At 38.5% G+C, this 14,587-nt stretch overlaps 1 protein-coding gene across 1 annotated transcript in view; it reads right to left on the bottom strand.

Moving 5' to 3' along the window:
* GLI3 (GLI family zinc finger 3) overlaps positions 1–14,587 on the bottom strand; it is a 243,747-nt gene that overhangs the window by 103,488 nt on the left and 125,672 nt on the right. The window contains exon 4 of the mRNA XM_073332835.1: positions 8,149–8,254. Within this exon, the coding sequence (XP_073188936.1) occupies positions 8,149–8,254 (106 nt within the window). The remainder of the gene's footprint in view (positions 1–8,148; positions 8,255–14,587) is intronic.

Raw genomic sequence — 14,587 nt, 5'->3', positions numbered from 1 at the left:
AGTAACTTTAGCTAAACAAAACATTGTTCACTATTCCAAATGATGCAACACTGCATACTGAAGCAGGAGACCACAACTCTAGTCTAGATTCAGGCTTCCTCTCCCCCAGTTTGTAAAAGTCCAGGCACTGGAAAAACTATCTACTGAGGCCCCAGGTGTAGGACACAGACCTTTTTACTCTACATCACAGCTGCCAGGCAACTGACATCAAATGACCACTGATTTGCTGTTCCGTTAATCAACAAAATGATGTACAAGCAGTACGTACACATTAGCCTTTGTATCCAACAAACTTTGTCTGGTTCCTGCTTCCTTTCTCTCCTAGGCAGCCCACATTTTCTTCTAACCTTATCTCCTAACCTATGACTTAAATCAGCCTCTGTACCAGATGACTGAGGGGTAGTTAATGCAACACTGATTTTTTGAAGAGCAACTAGCTAAAGATAAAAAAAAAAAAATTGCTATTAGTTTTTGCAAGTACATCACCAGCAGGAAGCCTTCCAAACTATCATTGGGACCGCTGGATGACTGAGGTGCTAAAGAAGCACTCAAGGAAGACAAGGCGGTTGAGGAGAAGCTATATGAATTCTTTGCTTTGGTCTGCATTCCAGAGGATAAGGTGGAGCTTTCCACAACCGAGCTATTCTTTTTAGGTGACAAATCTGAGGAACTCTCCAAGATTGGAGGTGTCAGTAGAGGAGGTTTCGGAACAAACTGGTAAATTAAACACGAATAAGTGATCAGGATCAGATGGACCCAAGTTTTGAAGGAACTCAAATATGAAATTGCAGAACTATTAACTGTCTCTGTACCAGATGACTGGGGATATGTAAATCTGGTTTTAAAAAGAGGCTCCAGAGGTGATCCTGGAAATTACAGTTAGTGAGCCTAACTTTAGTACCAGGCAAATTGGTTGAAACTATAATAAAGAACAAAATTATCAGGCTCATACATATGTCAGGAAAAAGTCAACATGGCTTTTGTAAAGGGAAATCATGCCTCACCAATCTACTATAATTCTTTGAGTCAACAAACATGTGGACAAGGGTGATGGAGTCAATATATTGTACTTGGACTTTCAGAAAGGCTTTGACAAGGCCCCTTACCAAAGGCTCTTAAGCAAAGTAAGCTGTCATGGATAAGAGGAAAGATCTTCTCATGCATCAGTAACTTGTTACAAGATAGGAAACAAAGGATAGGAATAATTGGTCAGTTTTCACCATGGAGAGAGGTAAATAGCAGGGTCCCACAAGGATCTGTCCTGGGACCAGTGCTGTTCAATATATTCATAAATGATCTGGAAAAGGCAGGAAAGAGTGAGGTGGCACATTTTCAGATAACACAAAATTAGTCAAGATAGTTAAGTCAAAAGATGACTGTGAAGAGTTACAAAGGGATCTTTCTAAACTGGTGACTAGATGACAAAATGGAAGGTGACATTTAATGTTGATAATACAAAGTAATGTACACTGGAAAACATAATCCCAACTATACATACAAAATATGGGGTCTAAATTAGCTGTCATCACTCAAGAAAGAGATCTTGGAGTCATTGTGGATAGTTCTCTCAAAACATCTGCTCAGTGTGCAGAGGCAGCCAAAAAAACCTAACAGAATATTAGGAACCATTAGGAAAGGGATAGATAATAAAACAGAAAATATCACAATGCCACTATATGAATCCGTGGTATGATCACACTTTGAATACTGTGTGCAGTTCTGGTTGGCCCAGCTCAAAAAAGATATCTTAGAATTTGAAAAGGTTCAGAGAAGGCAAGGAAAAAAATTAAGGGTATGAAAATCCCTTAATCCCTATATGAAGAGAGTTTTAAAAGACTGGGACTGTACGGCTTAGAAAAGAGACGACTTGCGGGGGATATAATAGAGCTCTATAAAATCTTGACTGCTGTGGAAAAAGTGAATAGGGAAGTGTTATTTACCTCTTCACATAACACAAGAACTAGAGGTCAACTGAAAAAATTAATAGACAACAGATTTAAAATAAACATAAGGGAGTTCTTCTTCACCCAACACAGTCAACCTGTGGAATTCATTACCAGGGGATGTTGTGAAGCCCAAAGGTATAACTATTCAAAAAATAATTAGATAAATTCATGGAGGTAGGTCCATCAATAGCTATTGGCCAAGACAGAAAGGGACACAACCCTGTGCTCTGCGTGTCCCTAAGCCACTGATTGCTAGAAGCTAGGACTGGACATCAAGGAATGGATCACTCAAAATTGTTCTGTTCATTCCCTCTGAAACATCAAGCACTGGCCATTATCAGAAGACAGGATACTGGGCTAGATGGACCATTGGTCGGACCCAGTATGGCCGTTCTGATGTTCTTGCTCCAAGCTTCCATTTCCCATCTCCTCTGCCTTCTCTTGGCACCACCTGACCTACACCTTCGTTCCCAGCAGCCCCAAGCCCAACTTCAAGTTTCCCTCTAACAGCTGTCCAAGGTTACTGGCTTCTGATGATGACGAGACACAGTGCCTCCCCACTTCCAGAAGCAGGCTTCTTTAGCTGCCTCCTACATAACACAAGCATTGTGCCTGCTTACAGCTAAATGTTTCCCTGGATGGCTCTGAATGTCTCCGATACCAACGTCCATTCGCTTTCCTCAAAGGCCCATGTGCAACTCAGCTTTCATCCCTCAATGGCTCTTGGCTGTCCCAGGAAATCTGTTCCAAGCCACAGAGCAGTTAAATCTTGTCCCACTAGCAACATTGGCTAGACAGGTGTGATTTCCATTCCTGCTGTGGAAGGGTCAAATAACACTGCACCAAGCTGAGAAGCCACCTGCCAAGGCACTGGTCTAAAGGTAAGACACTAGACATTGTAATTACTACAGGGGAAAGGAGCTTGGGAACTCAAGTATAAAGGAAAAAATAAAATAGTAAAGAAAGAGACAGAGAAAACCCAGATTTCTTTTCACCCTCGTGTGGCAAGAGACTCTTGCTTTACAGAAAATATATTATGAGTCCAATCCTCCAAGCCCCGCAAATGTAGAACTGCCATTGAATTAAATGAACCAAATTCACAGACAATGTGTAAGACTTGTATAAGTTCAAATGTTTCTCAATGACCGGTCCGTGGTCTGGTGTCGGTCCCTGAGCTCTCCCTAACACAGATTAGGAAGGCAGCAGGCCAGTCCCTGGTACCAAAAAGGCTGAGAAACTGCTCTGAACTATTAGAGCATCTGGGCCTAACTTTCCTCTGCCTTCGGTCTAGTGTAGTCATTAGTGTTTGTGAAAATTAGGCTTAAAATGACACCATGCTGATTTGCATGCATTTTATGCTCCCTCTGTTCAGATGTAAATGACTATGCAAGGCACCAGAGAATCAGGTTCTCTTATTTGAACTTGGTCCCATCCTGTAAACATTCACACAAATGCTTAACTTGGAGCACATGAGTAGTCTCACAGAAGTCATTGAATCTACTTACCTGCGCAAATTTAAGTGTGTGTGTACATGTTTGCAGGATTGCAGCCTTAGACTTTGTTAACTCAGATACTAATAGATTTATACCCACTTCCCAATGTGTAATTTAGAATAAGGGTCGGGAGTCTATGTTTTGGTGTCACTTATGTGTTGAGGAGTTGGAAGATGATGACACTAATTTGCACCTTGCCTCCTTTTGTTTGCTTGTCTTGTGACACTCCTCTCTGACCCCTCAGCACATAAGTTACAACATTGTAGGTATTCCTTCAGTCTAACCTAGACTCACTCCCTTACACAGACCCAGTGGCCCAAATCCAGGGTTGATGTGTAAGGAAGCTATGTAGATTATACACGGATAAGAGGTGAAGTCTAAACTGGTAGCGTATTACATATGAAGACAGAAAGAGTGTACAATTCCAGTGCCTTAAAATTCTACCTGCCCTCCAGGGAATTTTCTACCCTGCACAGTGAATTCCATTAAACAACACTAGCTTCCTTGTAAAATAAAAGATACCCTCATCCTGCACAGGAAGTGAAAAGCTCCCCAGCTGAAAATTACACTACTTTACACTTACTTTGTCTTTGACAACAAGACTATCATAGTTCCCCTGATCAGTGTTGGCAATTTTTTTGTTTGTTTGTCTGTTTGTTACACTGAAAACAATGCCAGCCAGTCTGACTACCACCAAAGCTACTTTATTGCATGGTTACAATTTGGTTCTCAGAAAAAATAATTCCCTTTCACAAGGGCCAGGGTAGCATGCTGATAGTGACACATTATATTTAAATAACTGTGGTTTCCAGCATGGTTTCAAATGTTTTAAGGACATGGCCATCCATTAATTGGCTTGTGACTGGCGGGAGAAGGTGGAATTATAGAAGGATGTTTCAGTAAATGGAAAAGGCAAGAAACCACAGTTAATCAAAGAGTGATTTGTCACTGTAGAAATCCAGTTAATAAACTGAGGAAAGAGCCAAACAAACAGAAAAATCACAGAATCCCTGTTTTCTTTTGGTCTGTTTTAATTTTCGAGTGCTTAAGTTACAAGATAATTTAACTTGTTACTTCAACAGAAGATAATACAACTGCATTAATAGAAGTCACCTAGATTCATGCTTTGAATTTGAAAAGTAAGACACATGTAGTTTCTACTAACACTGTTTATGTGCTGCTGTTGAGGGAAAGTGTGTTACGCTTCTTCCTGCTAAGCTACAAACTGAAGAAATTCTAGGAAAACTGAAGCAGTTCTAACAAACAGGTTTCAGTAACACAAAGTGACACATTTCAGTATATATTCATAAGGGTTGGGGGGTTATTACTGGGCTGTAATTGCAGTTGTTCTAACACCTAATAAGCCACGGTTGGGAAAACAAAGGCAGGTTAATTTGTGATTTCCTCTCCTCATTCAGAGGCAAATTAAGTGTCAAACAGCTAATACAGAACATATTTCATTTTATGAGATTTTAATTTAATTCTGCACCATATTGTTGATGCCTTAATGTAGGGTGGTTTATCTAAGAAGAAGAGCAATTTATAAACCTCTTTCAATGGAATCTTTAATGATAGGATACGATAGCATAATTATAGCAGTGCCTGTTAGTCCTACTATACATATGAATCTGTCAGCAATTCTACCATGAACATAAACCCCTATTTTAGGGGTTTATAACTCAGTTATAAAATTTTGCTCCAGGGTGAAATTTGGGATACAAGATTTCTGCCCATGAGTAATTAAAAAAAAATCCTAATATCTCATATACATATCTTTAATGGTGGAACTATGCAAGAATCCTTTACACCCTAAAAGTTTACTGATATTGACTTTTTTTTGTTTTGCCTGTCACTCAAAAAAGATATTTTAGGCCCAGATGCCATCATGTGCACAAGACCTTTTTGAAATGTTCTGTATTTTTCCTCTATTTGTTCTATTGATACCTAATTATAGTAAGACTCCGCATTCTTTAGGTATAGATCTCAACCAGCTTTGCAAAGTTGAGAAACCATCATTAACCCCAGTTTTACATATGGGGAAAATATGGAGCAGAGAAGCTGAGTGACTCACACAGAGAGAGTCAGTGGCAGAGAAGTGAAAAAACCCTTGGTTTCCTGACTCCTGTTGTATGCCCTATCCGCAGTCTCCCAGAAACTGAAATAACTTTAAATCCGTTTTTTTTAAAAGGATGCCATGACAACTATCCAAATAATGTCTCCAAAAGAATGATTAATCCTTTCTAAGCCAAAATCCAATGTTCCTAAAGATGGATTTACACCAGAGACATAGCTGTTGGTGTCTATCATGTTTATACAGTACTGTGAATTTTTGAAAACTCTACAACCTATGAAAATGCCTACGAAAAAGCTGTTATAGTCTGAAAGTTTCCTTTGTACAATTACCTAATGACATATTGACATTTAATTACACTGATCATATTTGGTCCATTACATACTGGGTATGTTATACCCTATTGTTTCAGCAATGGCATAAACAAACAGAAGGGAAGAATCTGCTTAAGTTTATGCAAAAATAAATAAACAATAACAAAGAAATTTTAATTTTAAAGTTAAAGGCTGAAACTATGACATGCATCTCAAACAACTGCCTGCAGCCCATGATCTCATGCTAAAATCCTATTGTTTCTTATGAGCTATGCAGTTGTGGGAGACGTCCAAGGTGCTGCAGGAAGTATTGGTGTTGGTTATTCAATAAGTGGCACTCTTCCTTCTGAGTCAGTTCCGATTCCACTGACCCAACGTGGTATGAAGAGGGTGTATTGTTGCATTTCAGATGAGACATTAAACTGAAATATTGACCATTTATGGTTCTTAAAGAATTTGTGACGCTTTTGTCACAATAGGTTTTTAACCCCAACTCCTCTTCATATTCCAAATTGAGTAACCACATTCTGCTTACCTAAAATTTGCCTCTGCTCTGTTGTTAAGCACTGGTAAAATACTGTTGTGATACACCCAAGAGACTAATGCATTTCAGCAACAGGAAAGTGATCCCTAATAGGGCTCATCCTTGAAATCTCTGCCTAGGCAAACTACAGGCCCAGAATCTGTATATTAGTTTATATAAGTTTGCAGTAATATAGTATATATTATATAAGTATAAGTATATTATATAAGTTTGCAGAGCAATTTGGTATCCTTTGGAATGAGAGATGCTATTAAATACCAGGTATTATTAAATAACAGTAACGGTGACAATCTTGCTCTTGTTGAAGCCAAGGGCATAATTTCCCTTGACTTCGAAGAGAGCAGGATCATGCCCTAAGCCTCCAACCAGAGGCTGACTTTAGAAACCCTGTGAAGGACTCTAAAGAGCTTACATCAGAATCTAGCTTCATATGCATTGCAAAACCTAGAATGAAAGGGGTGAATCTGTATGTTGCTTCCACCTTAATTCAAAATGTCCCTGTTTTTGAACAGTAGGTTTAAATCAAAATCTTTATTTTAATGTATTTTATTGCATGGTTGATTACGGTGTAAATACTTACTGATGTATCAGTGAAACTCTAAGGAATAAATCACAAGTTTCTGTGCTCTCTCTTTCATTCTGTAAATACCCACTTTTCCTTTAATGCCTAAGGAAGACTGCAACACAGATTTATTACTTCCCTCCAGGCAAATTTGCTCTGAAATTAAAATTCAGTAATAGGAGACTAATCCAAAAAAACTGTTGGTAAAATATTGCGTGTGTACTTGGGCATGTAGTTAGGATTGTTAATATCAATTAATTCTGCTCACAGAGGAGGACTTGTTTTAAAACAACTTCATTTTTCTTCTGTATATATGTAATTACACAGCTGTAACTAATAGCCATGGAGATGCAATCTGCCATCTAAACAACTAGCATTATTCTTCAAAGTATTACTTTTGCATTTCTTCTTTTATTTTCTCAACAAGAGAGGTGATTATTAGATATAATTAAATGTATATATCAAGACTTTTAGCACAGGAGTAAGCCTTCCTTATGGCTCCATTTTTTTATGGTATATGGCAGTTTTCTGAACATTACAACTAAAGATCATTGCTTTATTTTGCAAATCTGATACTCCTCTCTACATATAGAATAAGATAATGGTTATTTCCACAGGGTTCCTCCTCTCCCCTCTTCTTCTAATGCACGTTATCACTGGCATTCTTTTCTTTTATCTTTGTGTAAACCATGTGCTCTATTACATTTGCCATTTTGTTTGGGTGACATTCCCATCAATCACCTGACTGCTTGTGCACACACACAACAGGGGCTATGAAAATTCCCCCAAAATTTCATTATGCTTCATGGCAGTCACTAGGAAAAAGCTTTGACGTTACAGGAAATTTTAGCTATGAAGAATCCCAAGCCTAATCCAGAGAAAGTACACATTTTGTTTAGCAGTATTTTATAGGGCTCTATGCTTTTTAATTTAGTATTTATAGAATGACAGCACACAGAATAAACATCAGCAAAATATATAGGTGACATTTGCCAGCTACCTATTATAACAGGCATTCCTAAGGCACCAGCCTGGTTCTGCTTCAGTGAATCCACGAACAGATAAACCCGACGCATTCCAAACGTAAATCTTGCTCTCCAGCTTGAAAAGGAAAGCTGCAAAGCTTTCCAGGCACAGAGTTTTAAGTACCATAAGGATTCCAATATTTGTCTCTTGTTGTAGGCTCCATAATATAACAATCTGGAAAATAATACTTACACATGCAGTGGAGGAATGGGAGATGGTTCATAATGGTAACGTCCCTCGTGATGTCTTGCATCAATTGGCACAGGAGGGTGGAATGCTGGAAAAAGGTGAGGTGGATCTGAAAAACAAATAAGGTTTCCAAATATGAATATATCATGCAGCTAATTTTTAATATTAATTACACATCTCAAATTATGTGCCAACTCTTGTATGCTGTACGGTCAACTTCTTCTTTCTCAATACAATGCCGGTGTAACTGAACAAACTTTGCCCCATAAAATTTGCATAGATGAGCGTGAATATTCATTTATTAATTTTCATATACTCTTTTTTCTATCTTAAATGGCAAATTACATGAAAAAGCCTTTAATAAATAATTACAGTGCACACATGTGAAGTGTCAGATCAAAAGGATTGCTGAACCTTTTGTAAGCATCCCTGGTTCTATTTTTTTTCATATTAAAACAAATAAAAATTTTATTGAAAGAAAGACCTAAAAATAGAGTACAAATAGCTTGTAGTAAAAAAGATACAGTGGAATGTACAACTAAAACAGCAGGCATACAAAGTACAATCTGGAGTAAATTACAATTAAGTTAGAAGGAAAACGTGATTGGGAAAGGCTGCATTGGAGGAGACGCTGTGCTGCAGCGCACCGAAGGGAAGCGTCAGGAATTATGTGCTTCAGGGTGTGGGGATTCATTTCCTCAGCCTTGAAAAGGATGCAGCATATTCTTTGCATGCAGCTGGTCACCTCTGCTGGCAGGCATGTAAAGAGGAGGGGAGAAATGGCTTTGGTTACTCCCCACCCTATTTCTGGCAAGTTGTTCCTGGGAGGGCCAACTCTGAAGCTGCCACTGCAATTCCTATTACTTCCAGACAGCCCTTATATCCATTACACAAGAGGGGACAGTTCCTCACAGTCTCGTCCCCAACCCACCACTACACAGGTTGCGTACAGGTCAGAACAATCTAGCTCTCATTTTTCCACATAATTCTCGAGTTAAAGCTCTCTGCCATTTTGGATGCTCTAGTTTTAATATACTATAGATCTCTATCAACATTTTCATACCTTTGCAACTGTCTAATGTAAAGAACGTTATTTAATGCATCATTACAATTCTGAATGGAGGAGACAATGTTCAAGCAGCAACATAACAACTGAAAAGCCCATTGTCTCCTGGGGGGTGAAACCTACCTATCCAGACCAATTATTTTATGTTTATGTGATCCTAAAACCAGATGAGAATGGATGTTATGTAATGTCATGGTTTTACTAAAAAGGATTCTAAAAAGAGAAAATTCTTATTTATGATCAGTCGGAAAAACCAAGCTAGAGAGACCTTTTTCAGTCTTGCTATGACTCTTAGGGTAGATTCTATGTGTATTTTCTTCCTTCTGCATCCAGCTAAATGTAATCCCCACCTTAGATTACGTTATCTCTGAAAACAATTGCATCAAGCCAGGTGAGGTTCCAAAAAAAGGGGGAGGAATTGGATTTTGCCTCTGTTTTTTCTCAAAAATTTGAATGTTTGAGATCTCCAACCAGCTGCAGTTGGTAGAAAAGGAGGAGTGTAAGAGATAATGGGGTGGGGGGAGGTGGGGAATTCACACAAGTTCTGAGGAAATATTTCCAATTTTTCATGACAATTTTGAAACATTTGAAATTTCCTGTCCAGCCCCCGTGCCAACTATTTGTTAAGTATCAACTACAATGCACTTAGTTACAGTGCATTTCTGCCACTTACTGACTTGGGGCCCGATCCTGTTTGAAAAGTGATTGTGGCTTCCTAACATGAGCAGGGAAACCCTAGTCATGGTAGCCCTAATTCTAGCCCTCCTTTACTAACTGGACATAAATACCTACACTCTTGCAATTTGATCCCCTCCTACACCTGTGCTGAGCCCTGCTGACTTCTACAGGGCTCACAGTCAATCCCAGGAATTTATACATCCCACAGGAGTATGTGGTTATGGGGGGACCAGAAGATACTTGCTTCCCGAGCATGAAATGCACTTTGCATCGATCACCAGTCCCAGAAGCCACAACACAGCCTGAAACCAGGGGGAAATGTTTGAAGGAGCAGGAGCAGCACAGAGAGATGTCTACATAGCGTGGGATCCTGTTGTAGGCTGTGCTCCCCGCCCCATAGCCTATTATTTGCAATAATGTAAGCCGAGTAGGGGTCCTACTCCTGCTGTACATTACTTTCCTCCAAGACATATTAGCCACTGTCAACAAACATCTCTCTCCCCACTGCCTCTCTCACAGTAGTAACTGTGAGGAAAACAAGGGACAGGGGAGGTTTGTCCCAAGGCGCTGGATTCTGATCCCCGTAGGCATGTCAAATAGCATCATACCCCACCTCACACAAGGTGAACAAGCCTGTGCAAGATGCACAGCTTACTTTCCATCCCTGCCGAGCCAGGCTGAAACTCCACTCTGGAGCGCAGTTCCCCTATTTACCTCTTTAAACACAGTTTAGCCATGTACAGGATTAGCCCTAAAGTTAAATGTGATCTTCTATAATTTTCTGTCTCAGGACTGGAATATTGAATATTAAATTACCTATAGCCCAGACCTATCTTAACTGTACAGATGAAGAAAGTAGGATTTAATGTGTTTGTGTTATACAGTCATTTCATTAACCTCTGTCATCTTGCACTGACATTTAATGAGGCAGAAATCTCAAAGAATACATTTCTGAGTCCTTTAATATTAAGTTTCTCTGTGTGTCCTGGCTGCATTTCGTTTGTGGTTTTTGTCTTGGAAAGAGAAGTATTCCATCACTGCACAGAGAACTGTTGAAGTCAACCCCGCATGGCTAGAACAGACCTGAATATCTAGCATCTGCCATAATTATCCATCTCACAGTTTATTATTTACACATGAACAATACAGCTGGTGAGCATCATAACTCAAGCGTATGTGTAATAAGTTACTGCACTGTAGCCATCTCCTGTTGCAACCCTTGGAAAAATACCTCATGATGACTTTTCCAAAGTCAGGCTAAAACTGCTGAAGCAGAATAAAGTGCCACTAAACCTGGCTACCTCCTATTTATCATACAATTTCCTGACTGATGGTTCCACAAACCAGCTGCTAAGTGCTGTGTACTCTACTGTCAGCAAACTAACATGCTAAATGGGAGACAGGGAGAATAATGTGCAGAACTAGTGGAATCAGTTTTACTGAGGGAATTCAAAATCTACTATGTGCGGATAATTTCTTGATGCAGAGGTAAGTAGTAAATGCTACATGCTGTGGGTCCAAAAGTGTTCTACTTTGAACAGCTTTGAATATTTATATGAAAATATGCTCACATCAAACAGATATTTGAAAGAGCTCCTATCATCCAAGGTTCTACTTAGAATGCACTTCAAACCCTATAAATATGTAATTGTTTGACATGTATTTAAATTGAAATATACAGTAAAAAGTTTGCATAGCTGTAACACATATTGTATTCCTACTGGTCATTCTGACCTCACACAATAATTGTTTCAGCAGAGATACTGCCAGACCATCACAGGACAAATTCCTCCACATTCATTTATGCTAACTAGTATGTTATTCTAAGAGTAGTCCCATTGGAATGAATGGGACTACGTGTACAGGAATGTACTGCTCTTTGTCTGTGTGGTAGAATCTGGTCACAACTGATCTGTAGCTGTTGCTAGCAGAGGTCTTGGCTACCTACAAACCCTGTAGCCACAAAGACCCTTAATAAAAGGATCTGGCAATTGCTCTAAAACAGTGGTTCTTAACCTGGGGTGTGAGATGCCCTTTCTAGGAGTGCGAGACATGCCAGATTTTTTTAGAAAGTAAATCATCAAAAACACAAATTAAGCACAGGCACGTAAGTACAACTACTTTGTTTAATCAAACTTACGTATTTATTAACATTATACATTTTTTAATATTACTGTAATATACAAACAAAAAATATATCTAGGTTTAAAGAACTGACCTACTTCTACAATTTTTGATAAGGGGTGCGAGAACATATTTTGAGAACCAAAGGGCTGCAGGCTGCAGTAAAGGTTAAGAACCACTGCTCTAAAAATATGACATTTATGAGCTTGCTATTTAACATGCATAAAACAAAACTATCAGCAGGAATTATACTATAATGAATCAACAACATCTTCTAACAAACTTTGCCCTTCATGTCGTATTTCAGAAATTATTCGTAAAAAAATTCTATATCTTGGAAGATTTGGCTGAAATGAAGGCAAGGGTAGCCCATGACAAGGCTTTAAAATGTTCTTCATTAACTCAGGCCCAGATCCTGCAATCAGATCTGTGCAGCCAGAGACTTGTATCTGTGCAGAGGCCGGCTAAAGTCAATGGGCTACATATGGGCATAAGCATCTATCTGTATGGATTCAACTGCCCAATCAGGGCCTTAGGCCCAATTCATCAAAGCCCTTGAGCACATGATTCAGTCCCATTGACTTCAATGAGATGTAAACATATGGCTAAGTGCTGAAATGGATGAACTTGGGGGGGAGGGATAGCTCAGTGGTTTGAGCATTGGCCTGCTTAAACCCAGGGTTGTGAGTTCAATCCTTGAGGGGGCCATTTAGGGATCTGGGGCAAAAATTGGGGACTGGTCCTGCTTTGAGCAGGGGGTTTTGGACTAGATGACCTCCTGAGGTCCCTTCCAACCCTGATATTCTATGACTTACACATATTTCAGCTTGTTTTGTTGAATAGGGGCCTTAGCAGTCTTCCTTTCCAATACCACAAGCAAAAATATCTTTAAGGTCCACCTCTGCTTGAGAACATTAGGAGGTCTTTAAAAAAAATGTAGAGCACAGGTAAGTAAGTTGTATAAGAGTAGAAATGTAGCACTGGTAAACACTTTAAGCTCCACACAATTTTGTAGATGTCATCTCTGAGATTTTTCAAGAAAATATGTCGGTTTTTTTAATTTTTATATGTATAAATTATGTATTCCCTTCTTACAAATACATCTTCAGGTACAGTGAAAAGGACCAACCCTCACAAATAATAATCAATCTCACACTCCACCAGGTAAACACCTAGGAGAGGAGAAGGGACTTTCACTGTTCCCTAAAGCTCAGTAACCTATGCCTCCGCTGAAAGAACAGGAGAAATGAATAAAGGAAACTGGGGAAAATTATCAAAATTTGCATGTTTGATAAAGAAAGAATAATAATTAAGATCTAAAGAGATCTAAGAGTTACCAATGATCTGCTAATAGATGCAGCAGAAGGTTGCATGACTCTAGCAGACCAAGAGGTATTATGTAATACTGAGTCAGTAGCAGAAAGTACAACAAGAGAAAGTGAAAGAACCATTATCCAGATCCAACACACTCTGAAGTCAATGGGAATCTTTCCATCAATTTCTTGATCTTTGGAACAGGGCTTCTACAGTTAGAAATCACTTGGATCTGGCAAGTTAAATTTTTGGTAGTAAGGCTGATCACACAGACAACACCATTTACTATCCCATTTTGCTCAGGCACGGTGAGATTCTTGCCAAACCCTCTAGGCTTTTGAAAAGATAGGCTTCAACTTTTAGTGAGTTGAGAAACTATTTGTTATGGTATAAGGTTTGAATCAACTCAAGTGGCTAAGTGCAGCTCCACTCTCCGCAGCTGCATTATGAGAGAGTGGCACACAAAATATGCAATTCAGTGCACGTTTTCAGTATGTGTAACATTTTAGTGGTTTATCATTAGATAAATCTGTTCACAAAATTCTACAAGAGAACACTAAGTCAAGTTTAGAACTTTACTCAAAATACAATTAGGCTTGGAAGGATAAGATTTTTTTTTAAAAATCGGTAAATGTCAATTTCACTGCACCCAAACAAACTTACAAAAAATATTTCGATCATTAATCTAAATTTACAGATGGACAAACTAAGACAAATGCTGCTTGAGAAATTATTAGAATTTGATTTAAGGCTATTTATTTTGAATATTTTTATGCGTGATGTTGGGACATTTCATATATTACATATTATAATGCTTTAACTTTTGAATCTCAATGTCTACTGTCATTAACTAATTATTAACTGACCCCTAGTTGTTTGACTTCCCCATAATTTTGTACAACTGTGAAAATTTAAATAGATAAAAAATGTAAAATGCTTAAAATTAAACATTGATATTATTAATTGAAATTATAAAAAAAAAGAAAAATCCAATTCTGCCTAACCTAACTATAACATATTGGGGGTGAAATCCTGGCCTCATTGAAGTCAGTTAGAGTTTTGCTTTTGACTTCAATGGAACCAGGTGCTCAGAACACTCTGCACATCCAAAATAATTGACTTCTATGATAATAAATAATTTACCTATATAAAACACTGTTACCCAAAATGTACTAAAAACACCACTATGCAAAATATAGCAATTTCTTAATGTCTTTTTCAGTACACTGCATTGTGAACAGTTTTGCCAGCAGATTTCTA

This window comes from Lepidochelys kempii, chromosome 2, assembly GCF_965140265.1.
Source record: "Lepidochelys kempii isolate rLepKem1 chromosome 2, rLepKem1.hap2, whole genome shotgun sequence".
Lineage (NCBI taxonomy): Eukaryota > Metazoa > Chordata > Testudines > Cheloniidae > Lepidochelys > Lepidochelys kempii.
Note: the sequence above shows the minus strand (reverse complement) of the source record. Positions and strands in the feature narration are given on the sequence as shown.